Raw genomic sequence first — 15,873 nt, forward strand, 5'->3', positions numbered from 1 at the left:
TTGCAAGGAGTCTTACATAAGCATATAAACCTGCTTGTATTTTAAACCTACTCTTGTAGTAATAAATGTAGCTCTTCTACGTGCAAAAAGCCTCTGCCTCATGTTCCTGCCTCTGTCACGGTGCAGCAGCTTGTTAAATACACAAAGGATGACAGAATGATTGTGCCAGTCTACCTGAAATGAGCCTGGACCTGACAAATCATGAAGATGTGTGGGAAAAAAAAGTTGTGAAATGCTCCAATAAACAAGGTCTGAAATAATCCTGCAGCCAGTGAACAAACTAATTACTAATTGCAGACCACACTCCCTTGGACTGATAAAGAGGAATGGCTTAATTTTGGCTCCTCTGGAATACATTAGCTCATTAATATTTCATTCACTCACATTTTCTTCTGGGAGGATGTCTGACCATTAATCACCAGCCACTGAGCCACAGTGGAAAAAAATCCAACAATAGTCAATTTGAAGTCATTCACACAGCTCGTAGGTGAGCTTTAATATGAATATAAACAAAATGTCATTAGAACAATAAGAACATTTTTAACATGCATTAAACATCATACCTTTATTTCTCGGTTGATTCTGTCTAACACATTTCTCGGAGGTTATTATAACACTCTCAGAACAGAAAACACTACCATCTGAACCACTAATAAGATCACAAAAAAACCCACATAATTCATTTCACAAAATACACAAACACAACATTCAAAATAACCTAAAACTCTTAAGATACGCTAAAGGTTGGTGCACCCCAAACCATCATACCCATATGAACAATATTTCTGAACATCTCATTCTGTCAGGATTTGTGGTCATCAGTGAGATCAGACATTGATGTTGTAAGAGTGAGGAGGTCTGGGGTTCAGTCAGTGTTCCAGTTCATCCCAAAGGTGTTCAGTGGTGTTGAGTCAGAGTCAGGGCTCAGTGCAGGACTCTCCAGTTCTTACACTCCAACCTTCTTCATAGAGCTCTGTGCTTTGTGTACAGGTGGTAACAAGTTGGGGAAAACCACATCTGGGTGTGATGTTCAGGTGTCCTCATACCTTTGGCCATATAGTGGGGCAATATACAGTGGTCAGTCAAGTGGCCAAGGCTCTGGGTTGTTGATTGGAAAGGTGGACTTCCTTTTTTGCTCCAGGGGTGCTGCATCTGACAACTTCCTCAGCGGGTATATATAGGAAGAAAAGAATTCCACTGTGCTGTAATGTATGTGTGGAGATAATAAAGGCTGCATGTAATTTCCCCCAGAATTCCCTAGAATCTTCATGGAGCGCTGTGCTTTGTGCACAAGGGCATCCAGTAAAGCTGTAATGATACAGGATACAAATATAATCTACACAATTGTGTGCTTACATCTTTGTGGCAAAATTTTTCCAGGAAGAACCTCATATGAGTTTTTGTTCTAGGTATTATAAGATATTGATTATTCACTCATTTCACCTTCAGTAACCGTTATCCTGGTCAGAGGCTCTGTGGATCCAGAGCCTATCCCTGAACCAGGAATACAGCCAGGATGAGGCTCAAATCCAATACAGAAAGCCATGAACACACATTCACACCTAGAGGCAATTTAGTGTATCTTATCCACCTACATGCAGGTTTTGGAAGGTGAGGAAACCGGAGCTCTCTGAGATATGGAGACAGTAAACTGAACTCAGGACTGAGTTGGAGCTGTGATGTGGAACAGCGTGATGAATGAACTCAAAGCTAAACTAAACTCATTTCAGTAAATGTTTCTTCCTCCCTTTTGCAGTATTATGCAAAAGCAATAAATTTCCCATACGTTTGAAAGGAGAACGGCTTGCAGTTATTTAAGGCACTGTAATATTTCACCTTTTGCTTTTCTGAAAAAGAGAACAGAAAAGAAAACAAAAGAAAACAAGTGTGACTTTTTCCCTTTAGTGAAGGCAGCCGTATTTCATTCTGCTCAAAAGTGTTTTAATGGCTGGTCTTAACTTCTTTGACAGCTTCAACTTTTGTGTCCTACTGATTTTCCAAAAACTATATTAATACCATACATCATCATCATCATCATCATCATCCACACTCCTGGTAAAGAACTTATGTCACATTATAAACATGTTGGAAAGGTTTTGCCACTTAATTCCTAACGAAATGTGTATGGATGATATTGTCCTTGAAAGATATGCACCCACAAAACAATAGTTTCATTGCTCTTCCAATTAGATTAGAGTTTTACTGCAGCTTCCACCAAAAGCGTCTGCACTGACAAACTGAGTGATCTGAGCCTTCTTTATACTTCGCTGTGAAACATTTCCCTCTGCATTGAAGCCCCACTCTAACTCAGACAAGAGAAGAATCCCTGGGTTTTTTTTCTCAAAGAGACTCTTCAGTATAGACTTTAAAAACGTAGAGGTCTTCAACTTGTCAACCCGCAAACTCATTTGTGCTGGAGCGGAAATGTCTTTTTTGCTCTTCGGTGCCGCTGCGATATTTTTGGTATCATTTACTTCAGCTACAGTCCCAGAGAGGGGAAGCTCTGGAAGAGATGGTGTCTACCGGATGATGGATGGAATACCGTGTAGGTTGCACTCATACAGTCATTTTTCAAAGAAATGGGTGCTTGTACAATAACACATCCTGACTCAGACTTACAGCATATTGAGATAACAGTCCTTTAGAGAAGTGTAGATTGTATGATTTGTAATGTAAGTATGCCATCTAGACTTTTTCACTCAAATGGAAATTCACAACAGATGAGCAGGACAGTAGCTGGATTTTGTTTGATTTAAATCATATTAAGTCTTTAGCTTCTAAATTGTGAGTTTGATTCTGTGACTCATTACCATGCAGTTGTGTAAGCAGTGCTACTGTATAAATATACAAAATGCTTTCATGAAGAAATATAATACCTTATCAACATAGGGATGTGGTGGCTCAAGCAGTTAAGCCTCTGGGTCACTAATCGGAAGGTTGTGGTTGCAAGCCCCAGCGCTGCCAAGCTGCCGCTCTTGGGTCCTTGAGCAAGGCCCTTAACCCTCCCTGCTCCAGGGGTGCCATATTCCTATTCCTAATAAGGCTCAAGTGGTTAAGGCTCTGTGTCGTTGACCAGAAGGTTGGGGGTTCAAGCCCCAGCACTGCCAAATGGCCACTTTTAGGCCCTTGAGCAAGGCCCTTAACCCTCTCTGCTCCAGGGGTGTGGTACCATGGCTGACTCTGTGCTCTGACCACAACCTCCAAGGATGGGATATGTGAAGAAAAAATTTCACTGTAATGTATATTTCCTAACATAATATATAGCAGAGGCATGGATATTTTCTTTTTCTTTATGTTTATCAGTACCTCTAGGAGTTGATTTTGAAAATGATTTTTTTTCTTCAGCTTTTTTCAAAGTTCATGAGGCAAATTTTGTGGTGCTGTGAAGATTTTGGAAAACGTCAAGCTCCTTTGAATATGTTGTAGTTTGCTTGATTTTGTGTTAATTTCTGCAACTGGAAAATCACACAATCCTGGATGGACTGATTTATGCCACTGCCGCTGAAAAGGTTTCCTTGCTAATTCCTTGTTAATATTAAAAAAGAAAATAGTGTTTAAATGATTGTAGGATGTACTGTATCAGAAATTACCACTGTAACCAGCAGGTGACTGGACACGATGTTGGTCACAGCAAGGTCAAAATCTGTTGACCAGAGGTCTACTTGAAGAACTATGAATAACTTACCCTGATATTTGCTTAGGAAACTTAAATGGACACATTCCCAAATGTTTCTATTGTGAGATTATTTGAAACCAAATACAAAATTATTCACACATTTCAATCTTTAAACTTAAAACCTTTCAACATTATTTATATTTTGAATGTTAGTTTATTGGGATGTAAGAGCAGCTCAGGGCACCAACGTGGAGCTAACGACTTAGAGCTGTTCTTAACTCACTGTAAATAACAGCCTCGTGGGGCTTATTGCTCTTATAAAACAGTTCCTACATTCACCTGGCAAGTTTTCATAAAATAAACACACAGCAACATCATTTATTGCTAAATAATTGTTCTTTCGCCAAGCTATATAATTCTTCAGCAGCATTTAGCAGTAGGGTTGCCAAGCAACATGCAGATGCAGCAACACACTGCAACCCTTATAATCAGTTGTACTCCAGTCCAGTAGGTGGGTTAATGCGCCTTTCAGCATGATGTCCCCTTCTTTCGTTATCTTCCTGTTCGATCTTGCCCATCTCTTTCATCTACACCTAGCTGACCCAGTATATCCAAATTCACAACAAAATCAGACATTTTGTAACAGTTTATTCGTCGCAGTAATGCTGATGTGATGAGGTCACAGGTGTGGGTGTGTCAAGAGTCATTAACAACGGCTCTGAATGCTGCTCAGCCAATCAGAATCAAGGACCCGAATCATCCTTTTAATGTAATTGGAAAAAGAGAGAAAAATATAAGTTTAATTATCGTAGATTTGTAGTTTTTAATCTTGAAATGGGACTTACTAGATAAATAATTTTTAAAAAGGATTCTGGCTTTTAATAAACATCTATAAAGTAAGTAGATATAAGAATCGAGTGGTAGCCGATTTCCCTAAACATACAGTGCCTTGAGAAGATACTCAACCCCCTTAAAAGTCATAACAATAGGTGTGGATAACAAATGACACCTTAATATTTTGTGCCCCAATATTTTTATTTTAAAAGAATGATTAATCCATTGTCACAAGTGAATGGTGATTGGCTTTATGTGAGAAAATAAGTCTGTGATAAAAGGCAAATTATTAATTAAAAAATGCTTTTTGCATAAGTATTCAGCCATTTTGCTGTGGCAGTTCCCAGATTATGCATATGAATAATATCACCTTAATGAAGACACAATTAGCTTCTACCTGTGAATCATTAACAAAGTTCACCTTTACTGAATTAAAGAATAAGTTATAATATCATTGGTGTGAATGTGAATCTGCAGAAACGCTGTGAAAATGAAGACACAGAGCATTCTAGGGAAATTACAGATGAAGTTATAGACCTGCACAATATACACGGCATGGCTAAAAGTTTGAGGACATCTGGATCACACCCAGATGTGTTTTTTCTTCTTCTCTTCTTCACAGAAGAGAAGAGTTAAGATTATTATAACAGCAAAGTGGAATAAATCTGTATTAAGACAAGTGGTCAAGTGTTCAAATACTGCTATAGAGAGTTCAGTGGTTGAAATATCAGAAGCTCTGCATTCAGCTGGCTTGTAGAGTATGTGAGGTCGTCTAGAAAGAAGCCGTTACTGAAGAAACACCTCTGAAGAACATCTTCAGTTTGGCATGAAGCATCACAGTGACCCAGCTAAATGTGGTATAAGGTTTTGTAGTTACATGAGAGCTTTTTGGCCAAAATTCAAAACACTATGTGTGGCACAAACATAACACTCTCCATTCCTCAAAAAACACCATCCCAGCAGTGAAGCATGGGGGTGGCAGCATCATGCTGTGGGGATGATTTTCCTCAGCAGGGACTGGGCATTTTGTTAAAATTGAAAGGAGAATGGATGAAGCAATATACCGGGAGATAATACAATACAACTTGAGGACTCAAAAGGCTTGGAGAAATTTCACCTTTCACTGTTGTGTAGATTTTATAAGGGTCATGCAACCAGCCTGAAGAACCTGGAGCAAGTCCACCAGGATGATTAGGTAAATATTACCTCCAAAGCTTGTAGGAACATCCTCCAACAGACTTAAAGGTCTTACCGCAGTAGAACGTGAGCTTGAAATGAGATTGAATACTTATACAAGCAGCATTTTTCAGCTTTTATTATTATTTTTCTGAAGATCTGCTGACAAATAATAAATTTTGATGCTTTGAAAATTTAGTTCAAAAGCATTTTGGTTTGCAATGGAAATGCTGACCGGAAAAATCAATGTCATTTGTAATCCAGACAAATCTGACGAAGAGGGTTGAACACTTTATTATCTTCCTCAGGCTGTCTGAACACTGAGATCTCCACATAGGAAGTGACTCATGAGCCGGTTTCGGTTTCTGGGACTTGAGCCGTCTGAAAATGTTTCTCTACATTTACTTAAATGATTGGAATCAAATCAAAAGCAGCTAATTAACTAATTAATTAAGTGATCTGGGGGGTCTAGGTGATGTGCTTGTATAGCCACGCCTATCTTCTCTAGACAAATTTTATCCATAATAAAAGTACATTACGTTTACATTTACAGCATTCAACATGTCTCACTCTGTTACAGCAGAGGCAATACACCAAGCAGCAACATCTAAGTGCTTGTTGAAGGGGGGGGGACTTCAGATGGTTTGAGGACAGACGCTGACTCGAGGCGTCTCGAGGCGTGTCTTCTTTGTGACATCTACATTATTATTGTACCCTTCCTGTCAATACACAGTTCTTTCACAAAATTGGTTACGAAAGAAACATGATGAAAGTCAACAGAAACTCGGAAGACTGTAGACCCAGTTGTGAACTTTCTGACGGAGACATTTCAAAAGAAATTTCCACTCATCTACCTTTTTTTTTTTTATTCTAAAGCCTAGACATCACAAGATACGGTCCACATGAGCCGCAGAGCCACGCTGAGCAGGTCGCAGCTAAACCAGGGCAGAGTGTAACCTCTCTCTCAACACAAGCCAAGAAGCATATGAAGACGGCAAACTTGTGAGGCTTGTATGTGTCCTCCGGGCATCGGGTTGTTACTGTGTGTGTGTGTGTATGTGTTTCTCACTTCTTCTGCTCTGTGTTGTAGTTTTGTTCGCTCACTGTGGCTCTGCTTAGAGAGCCTTTGCATCTGAAATCTTTTCTGTCTTTCTTCCAGTACAGCCTTCACTTCACTGCTATTGGTGACAGACAGAAGAGATGTTTACGACTCACTTCATGCAAGCCTCTCAATACAGTTTAGTGAACTTCAGTTAAAGCTGAAAAATCGCTACACGTAGGTGTTTTACTACACATAAAAACACTGCTGTATTTTTCTAGTGGATGCAAACATCGCTCCTGTTTAATGTCAGAAACTATACACCACTTCAATGTTCACCTACAGCCACGTTCTTCTGGAGCTCAACACACCAAACTACACACTACAAAACCTCACACATTTTAACACACGCTCTCACATTCATCAATAATAATAATATAATACCTAGGCAACTCTTTAATTTATTATAAGTCTATAAATTATTCCAAACAGACTCCAAGTTATTATTTGAATAATAAAAAATCAGCTCTCGTCGATCAATCTCGTGGTAGGGTTGTGTGAAATCGTTGCCGAAAGCCGAACCGAGCTACAAAATTCTGCCAAATCATTCGGCGCTGACTTTCTTCATACCCGCATGCATACGCTGATAAACACCAGGATAATCTGATAAATGTTACATTTCAAATTTATATCCTAAACTGAGATGTTTTTAATATTTCTGTAAAGCTGATTTGTGACAAGGTCCATTGTTACAAGTTCTACACAAATAAAACTGAATTGAACTGAACACCAATAAAGTCGCTGTTTTTGATGACGCATCTCAAAAGTCGAGAAACAGCAAAAATCACAGCACTGAGCTCCACAGCAGTGTGAGGGCCAACGAAAACGTCCTCAGAGGAAGAAGTGAAACATACTTTGACTCACATCGATGCCAATTAAACAATATATCATTAAACAGTGTAAGAAAAATTCCAGAAAAGGTTGACTCGTGAGATGAAGAGAAAATGGTTTGACATAAAAAAATGGAAGAATAAATATCTCAGAGGATTTTTTTAACAGCATCTTTGCCAGACATCTCTCACACACTCATGTGTCCTCACTAACGCCATGTTAGCAGAGCAGGAACGTTTGTGACTCAGGAGCAAACTAAAGAGTTTACAGCACATTGCAGCTTAATGCATATAAAATCATTCACTTATCACTTCTAATAAAATTACACAGTATGGCAAACACAACCGACTTAAATATCATCAAGCATTTCTTCTAAAAAAAACCGTCTTCATTTATGGATTTATGTTGGCTCGCTGTCTTTATACACTGACCAAGCATAACATTATGACCACCTCCCTAATATTGTGTTGGTGCCCCCTTTTCTGCCAAAACAGCCTTGACCCGTCCTGCACTGTGTATTCTGACACCTTTCTATCAGAACCAGCATTAACTTCTTCAGCAGTCTGAGCAACAGTAGCTCGTCTTTTGGATTGGATCACACGGGCCAGCCTTCTCTCCCCACGTGCATCAGTGAGCCTTGGCTGCCCATGACCGTGTCACCGGTTCACCGCTGTTCCTTCCTTGGACCACTTTTGATAGTACTGACCACTGCAGATTCAATTTTTTGTCTAAATGCTCCAATTTGTGATTAATGTGTAAATCCATTAGTAACTAATTTAAGAAACAAGGCTCATTAGTACAAATGCTTTTATTTGTCACATTACTGCACAGTGAAATATATCCCATCCATGGAGGGTTGAGGTCAGAGCACAGGTTCAGCCACGATACAGCAGCCCTGGGTTAAGGGCCCCACTCAAGAGCCCAAAAGTGGCAGCTTGGCAATGCTGAGGCTTGAACCCTGATCTTCCGATCAACAACCCAGAGCCTTAAATACCTGAGCTACCACCACACCACCTACACTACTCAACTCCTCTATTTAGCTCATATACATTGAAACAAAAATGTAGTTTTGCCATTCCTGTAGTGCAACACATACAGTAACAACACACAAAACTAACCCGTGATGATAAATACACAGGACAGGGCATGTTGACCTGATAGAATAGAACAGAAAAGTATTCAAGATCCAGTGCTTTAAACTAGAGACTTAAGAAAAGTGAAAGACAACAACAACAACAACAACAACAAATTAGTAAACTGTGTCTCTGAGTAGCACCGGTGTGATGGTGGTGTGACGATGGGAGTTGGGAAGGGTTTGATTAGTCCAGGTGAGTGTTGGGAGGAAACTGTGTGTGTGTGTGTGTGTGTGTGTGCGTGTGTGTGTGTGTGTCTGACTGCCTGAGGGTAGAAGCTGGTGGTGGCGGCATGGATGCTCCTGTACAGTCTGCCAGATGGCAGAGTAAGTAAAGTAAGTAAGTAAGTAAGAATAAATAAATAAATAAATAAATAAATAAATAAATAAATAAATAAATAAATAAATAAATAAATAAAGAGAAACCTTATACTGTTTCCTTTGCTGTACTAAATGTTATATAACAGAGTTTTAGCCCTTATGTTATTCTTAGACCATAGCCTATTTTCAGACTTCAGTGCACCTCTTTAAGTAATAGTAGAAGTATTGGGTTCAGTGTTTTGCCAAGAAAAGCATTGAAGAACACACACACACACACAGTTATATGTAACATTAAGCTTTGTCTAAGTGCTCCTGCTAACAGTATATCTTCGTCTATACCCGTGTACTGGAGTTAGATTCAAATATAATCCCCGCTAAAACTCCTCTTACATTTTATCTTTAAAAGCCAGAGCTGCTTGAAACATAAAAAACCCCTCTGACTGAGATGGCTATTTCGTTTCAAACTGAAGTGCTTGTAGAGACATGCCTCCACTTTTCAGTACTAATTCGTCCTCGCTAAATTGCTCCATCCTTTTCTCCATCCGCCGCTCGGCCTAACAGCACTCGCCGCTTTCAGTCTAATAGCTAACGACAGCAGGGTTTTTTGGCTGTTCACATGTGTATGTTTCGGTTCTGCTGTCATACACTAATGATGCCACCTGTGCGCGCACACACACACACACACACACACACACACACACACACGTAAACAAATAAATAAATAAACACACAGTGCTGTATTACCTAAAAAAACTAATAAATATAAAAAGATACAATAAACCAAATATACGATTATTAAATCAGATTTTTATTTTTTATTTCAGGCTTGAAATATTCTCACTTTTATTGATTTTAATGTAGAATTTCTTCGAAGAAAGAAGCAAAATTACCTGCCAATAAAATAATAAAAGTCTACAAATAATGTAATCTCATATTTGCCTTAGTGAAATCTATAATGTGAAAAAACTACATGCATTTGATTCTATTCAAGACGTTTTCACTTACTAAGACCTTTTTTCCCCCTTCCATGTACAGTAGACAAGTTTCATACAGAAATATCAATAATCCTAAGCGGCGAAAAACCAACAACAACCGAGAACGAAAACCTGACAGCGCCAAACCTAAACCTGGTTGTGGTTGGTCCAACATAATCATCATTTTTAATCCTTTCTATCATGACACATCTGTGTGTGAGTGTGGGTGTAGAGAGAAAGAAAGATATACTGAGCCATCTGTGCTGAACAGGAAGCACATGAGTGACAATAAGCAGCATTTCAGTAGCCATGGTAGCGTCAGTGTCCTAATAAAACCTTCACTGTGTCTATTGTGTGAGAATAAACAGAGTTGCTCTCACCGTCGGCGCATTGCGGGATGGAGAGTCGAGATGAATAACGATCCGCTCGACGTATTTTTCATGCTACGAGCTGCGAACTTGTACCGAGCATCCGTCTCCATGCTGACGGACGTGTTTTCCAGAAAAAGAACATAAAAGACAATACTTTCTAGATATTTCATTTCTGCAGGAAATTATCTCAGGCATTGTATATACAGCTTCATTTCCAAAGGCGGACAGACTCTTCCTCTTTGCACTGGAGATGAAAAGAGGAGAAAAGCAGCAAGACAAAATTCATTTAGAATTTCATTTCCTGTCAGCTCTCAGGACGGCCTTCTACATCACGCTCCCACGGACCGCGTAGCGTCCAATGAGCTTTTTTTCTTAATTGTCTCAGTGGTTTGTATGATTTTTTTTTTTTTTTTCATAACGTGATATAAATCTCGCACATTTTCCTAAGGACTCATCAGTTTAGCCAAACTTTTCACACTGTTTACTTGCTTCTATCGAGACTTCTTCTTCTTTTTTTTTTCTTCTTCTTCTCTGCTCTCAGCTTAAGACCTGATGCAAAGCTGCAGAAAATAATGGGAACATTAGCATGGCATAATGAGAGGCAGACTGGCTTCACTCATTGCGAGGTAGAAATGCAAATGCCTGGCAGGGCCACCTGAAAGCGCGCGAGCCATGCATTAATGCCTGTACTTTATTTAATGCCTGAGCTCTGAGTGCCACGAGGACATTCATGAGATGCAGAACTGACAGTTTCATTATGTATTTAGTGGCTGCACTAACAATCTTAGATGATAATAATGTGCACACCATGTGTGTGTGTGTGTGTGTGTGTGTGTGTGTGTGTGTGTTAGACTGCCACACAAATGTATACAACCGAGATGAGTTTGTTAAATGCGGTGTTGTTGACTCTTCTTGTAGCTATCAGGGCTGCACAATATGAACAAAATATGATACTGCAGTATAATTGCTCCATATTCCAAGTCTGTTGCACTTTTTTCGCATACAAACTGCTGCCACTCAGCCCTAATGAGTAATTTAAGCCAAAACCGACCGTAACAAAATATCTCAGAGTGCTACGGGCAAATCGGCGAGAGAGTACTGTTGGTTGTGTTGCAGTAATCTCACCATCTCTCAGACTTTGACTCAGATCAGGAATTCCCATTAGTGAAGGTGGCAGGCTAAGTCATATGTTCGAGAAAGGAAATGTCGTGTTTTTTTTTTCCCTGCTAAATGAGCTTCGCCCAACTTTCTGTCCTTGTCAACCTCCCTGACTGCAGCGTTTCTCCCCTGCCTCCTCCTCCTCTTTCTCCTCCTCCTCTTCCTCCTCCTCCGAGCCAATTAACGCAAGACCAGGAGAAAAGTCTGGGCCTGCAGCAAATGTTAAAAGGCTTCTCTCACAATCTGAGCACTTTTTATGAAAATCTACTTGAAGGGCTTCAGTAAAAATCAATAGAAGCATGACGGCCTTTTAAGTTTTCCATGGTGGGGAGCTTTATTTATTTGTTGCGTTTTAAAAACCAGAGAAAAATTGGAAAATCGTTGTCACAAATGTTTATTTCTCCAGACGGTAAAAAGGCGGCTGGTGGACTTCCAAAATTACAAATAACACAATTAGGGTTTTTTCCGCCATTCTGGAAAAATGCTAATAAATTTTGCAGCGTTTATCTTGTTCATAACTTAACAATTAACCAAATGGCCCTGGTGCAGTTCCCGGGCTTATAGGGATCTCATTATTTCACAAAGCTCATAGGTGAGCCCCATTGACCAGCGTTCCGGACGTCGCGCACTGAATTTAACGGATGTCATTAACCAGACTGGAGGTGAAATGGATAATAAGATTGCAACACATTGTTAGGCAACTTTCCGAGGAACTTTTGACTTAATCGACCAATCATCTTTTCATTACGTGTGGCCTTTATCGTGAGATGTCACAAGCTAAAAGAAAATTGCTTTCAGGGACAATTAGAGGAACTGTTTCAGTGTCTTGGCCTCTGTGGCATTTTAACTAAGCAGTCCACAAATAGTATTGATAGCTCTGTGTGTGTGTGTGTGTGTGTGTTTATTCCTGAAACAGGAGGGGGTACAGGTGTCATAAGAATGTGGAGTATCTAAAAAAAACATTGTATTGATTAGTACATTTTTAGAGAAAAAAACAAAACAACTGGCTATAGGTGTGTGAGCAGAATACAGGATACATTGGGTGATATATTCTGAAAAAATATCATGATATAATAATATCTCTCAGGTTTGCCTGCAAAACAGCAGGACACGTAAAAACCCTTCATAAAAACGTATTATTAAGAAACAAGGGAAGTTATAGAGAGCTACAGAGGTTCTGATGATACACACAATATTCTCAGTGTATAATTTTTGCATGATACTCATCATATTTTTATGAGCCAGCATATCTATTATTGGACAGCATATATTTTACAACTCATTAGCCTTAGACAGTCATTTTTTACATTTGAGCATTTTTTTTTAAATACCACTGAAAAGCGTATATCCTGTTTTTCAGCCCCTCCTTTATCCCCACACATTTATTTGCATCTTGTGCTTCTGTCTAATTTCCATCAGAGATTTGCTCTTGTAATGTTTCCAAATACTGTGAAGACGATTAGCAGAAAAAAAAAGTAGCCTGTGTGGTGATGTCTTCCTGACTGAACGTCCATTAGCGAGTGAACAGACTCCTTTCTCTTTAGTGTTTTCTGAAAACTCTTGAAGAAGGTGGACTGTGTTCTAATGCCAGCCATCCAGCTCTTCCCATGCCGGTCTCGGCAGGGCTGTGATGTATGTGTAATTACTGAGCCCTGAGCCGTAGGCTGCACTGCTAGTGGGAGGTCTGATACACTCTTGAAGAGTATCACACTCCCTAGCCTCGTATACCACACAGCCACGGCAGGCTCAGCTACGAGCTCGATGGCTCCCGAAGGTGCATTACAACGGCTGGCCATTGCCTAAGACGGAAGACTCTGATCTGAATGATCCTCAACAACTTCCACTGATGCGGGGAGTATAATGTACAGGAACTTTACTACTGGGGCAAAAAAAAAAAAATGTTCTTTTTACCTCCTGATATCAGATACCGCAACCCTTTGGCATTATTTCACCATGACTCCATGGGGAACACATCCCCTTCCCTTTTCAATGTGACTCGCCTCCCCTCAGACTAGCTTGTGTTTCATTTTCTACATCCAGCATGTGAATCTCTGTATGTTAATATATATGTGTGTCATTTACCTAAATGTACATTCGGATTTCTGAGGCAGTACACGCCATTTATGTACCTTAATTATACATCTTTCACCTGTAAATGTGGATATATTGTACCTTTAATCCTCACAATTGGACAGTATTTATATTTGATCAGAACATCCACTTTCAACTAAAAGATTTATATTAAAAGTTACTAAAGGTGTACAAAAACGTTTACAAAAAAGAAACGGTACAGTTTAGTACTCCCTTTTCAGAGAGTATAAATACATATGCAAAAAAAAATTTAACTTGCAATTAAAATAAAATAAATAAATGGTGATAATAATTCAGAAATTCGGCAAATTGATTATTTTCGTGCATTATGTTTGTGGAATACAGAGCACACTTTCCTCCTGTAATAAAAGACATGTGATATATTAAGTTTTATCTGTGAGTAAAACAAACAAACAAACAAACAAACAAACAGTGCAGGTGTTCGGTCACAGGGACAGTGGATGGCTTCCTGCGCTCTTAGTGCTTACCTGTACCAGTCCATTCCTTTGTCGTAGTTCCGGTCAAAGAAGTGCGGCTCCGTGCCGAGGGCACGCACATCCGGGTGGATGCGGATGAACTCCAGCACGGCGCGCGTGCCGCCCTTCTTCACACCCACGATCAGCGCGTTGGGTAGCTTCTTGTTGCCGTACCGCTGCGCGCTCGTGCTAATGGTGGAAGCGTTGGACGGTTTAGAGCGCGTCACGTCGGCACCGCGCGCCCGCGAGCTCCGCGTGCTTGCCTGCTCGCTCCGGTTCACAGCCAGACGCAGTGGAGCCGCCGTGGCTTTGAGTTCACTTCGGCTCGAGTTCGCTTCCGTGCACGCGGCTGACTTCTGCAGCAGCTTCTTGGCGCCGGCGCTCTCACCGCGCGCGCACCGCCGCTCCTCTAAGCGGCTGCTCGGCATGACCGGAGCCGAGCAGAACAGCACGCTGTAGCACACGTACGTGAAGGACAGCGACAGCGTGAAGATAAACATGAACCTGCTGCTGAACTTGGAGCTGGAGGACGGCGCCGCGCGGCTGGACAGAACCCTATAGGCCATTTCTCCATGGGTTAAAGCGCAGCATGGTTTTAGCCTTCGAGTTGCTCCTTGATTCTCGCGCGCCACATTTTCCTTACGGAGTAAACTCCGAGCGCGCGGCGGTGACACCTCAACTCAAATCTCATTCTGCAAACCGAGTGAAATCAAACCTTTCCAAAAAGTGACACGTTTGTTGAAAGCACTTTCAACTCACGTAGTCTTGCGCACTCACAATGCGCGGAGAAACGCGCTCTACTTTAATTGTGCACGCAGGAGAACCCGGTTCTCCTCCTGCACTTTGAAATGTGAGCTGCAGTCATGTGCAATCTGCGCGAGACTCCCAGTGTACGACCACACGCTTCGTCCCGCTACGCATAATAATCCACACAATCCGCGCTGGGGACTGAATATCCCGCACTGAGACAAACCATTCTCCTTCAAAGTTTCCCAAAACATGTCGTCCCAAAGCCACGGCGCTTCCTCCAGCTTGCGTGGCGTCTCCTCCAAAGTTCTCTGCGGCGGCTCCGACACGCGTCCACCGCCTGACACACACTTAAAGACGACGCCTGACGTCACGCCGTGTTCTTGTATTCCTTGCGCGTTTGTCGTTTATGTTAAAGCTACACGCGGTGCACGTGCCCTGACATTTCATCTGAACCTGGCATCACATCATCAGAGGCTTTGAGTTCCTTTACTGATGATGCGCCTTCATTTCATTTCATTTGGGATCTTCTGTAAGGTGTGTGTGTGTGTATGTGTGTGTGTGTGTGTGTGTGTGCGCAAGAGAAAGAGTAAGAGCGAATGAGAGAGAGAGAAACTCTCTCTCCCTGCAGACAATCTATGAGATAGTAGAAGAAAGTATTGAAAAGGACATTTAAGGTGAAAGATATTGAAAAGAGAGAAGCAAGACTCTCTCTCTCTCTCTCTCTCTCTCTCTCTCTCTCTCTCTCTCTCCCCACGAATACAGTCATCAAGACATCAAGACAAATAAGCATAGAGACCCTTTAATCCTCATGATCTAATCTGCTGCTTTGCCACTGGATTGTATTTCGAGGAGCTTTAAAGTCGACAGGTCTCATTCCCCTGTGGTAAGACTGTATCAGATGAGGCTTACTCTTGCACAGGCAAAAATCCTTGTAACTAGATTTTCATGTTGGGAGGTCTTAGTGTGAAGCCTCCAGGTTTGATTCGATGCTAAGAGCAGACGCTCCATATTAAGCTCCACTTCAGCGTGTCCATTTTTAGTCGC

The 15,873-nt window shown here is 40.9% G+C and overlaps 1 protein-coding gene across 1 annotated transcript in view; it reads right to left on the reverse strand.

Moving 5' to 3' along the window:
- The window catches only part of hs3st2 (heparan sulfate (glucosamine) 3-O-sulfotransferase 2), a 33,963-nt gene extending 18,593 nt beyond the window's left edge, over positions 1-15,370 (reverse strand). Inside the window, exon 1 of the mRNA XM_058377441.1 lies at positions 14,092-15,370. Within this exon, the coding sequence (XP_058233424.1) occupies positions 14,092-14,645 (554 nt within the window). The 5' untranslated portion in view covers positions 14,646-15,370. The remainder of the gene's footprint in view (positions 1-14,091) is intronic.
- Positions 15,371-15,873: the final 503 nt, after the last annotated feature.

The sequence above is a fragment of the Hemibagrus wyckioides genome, linkage group LG24, assembly GCF_019097595.1.
Source record: "Hemibagrus wyckioides isolate EC202008001 linkage group LG24, SWU_Hwy_1.0, whole genome shotgun sequence".
Classification (NCBI taxonomy): domain Eukaryota; kingdom Metazoa; phylum Chordata; class Actinopteri; order Siluriformes; family Bagridae; genus Hemibagrus; species Hemibagrus wyckioides.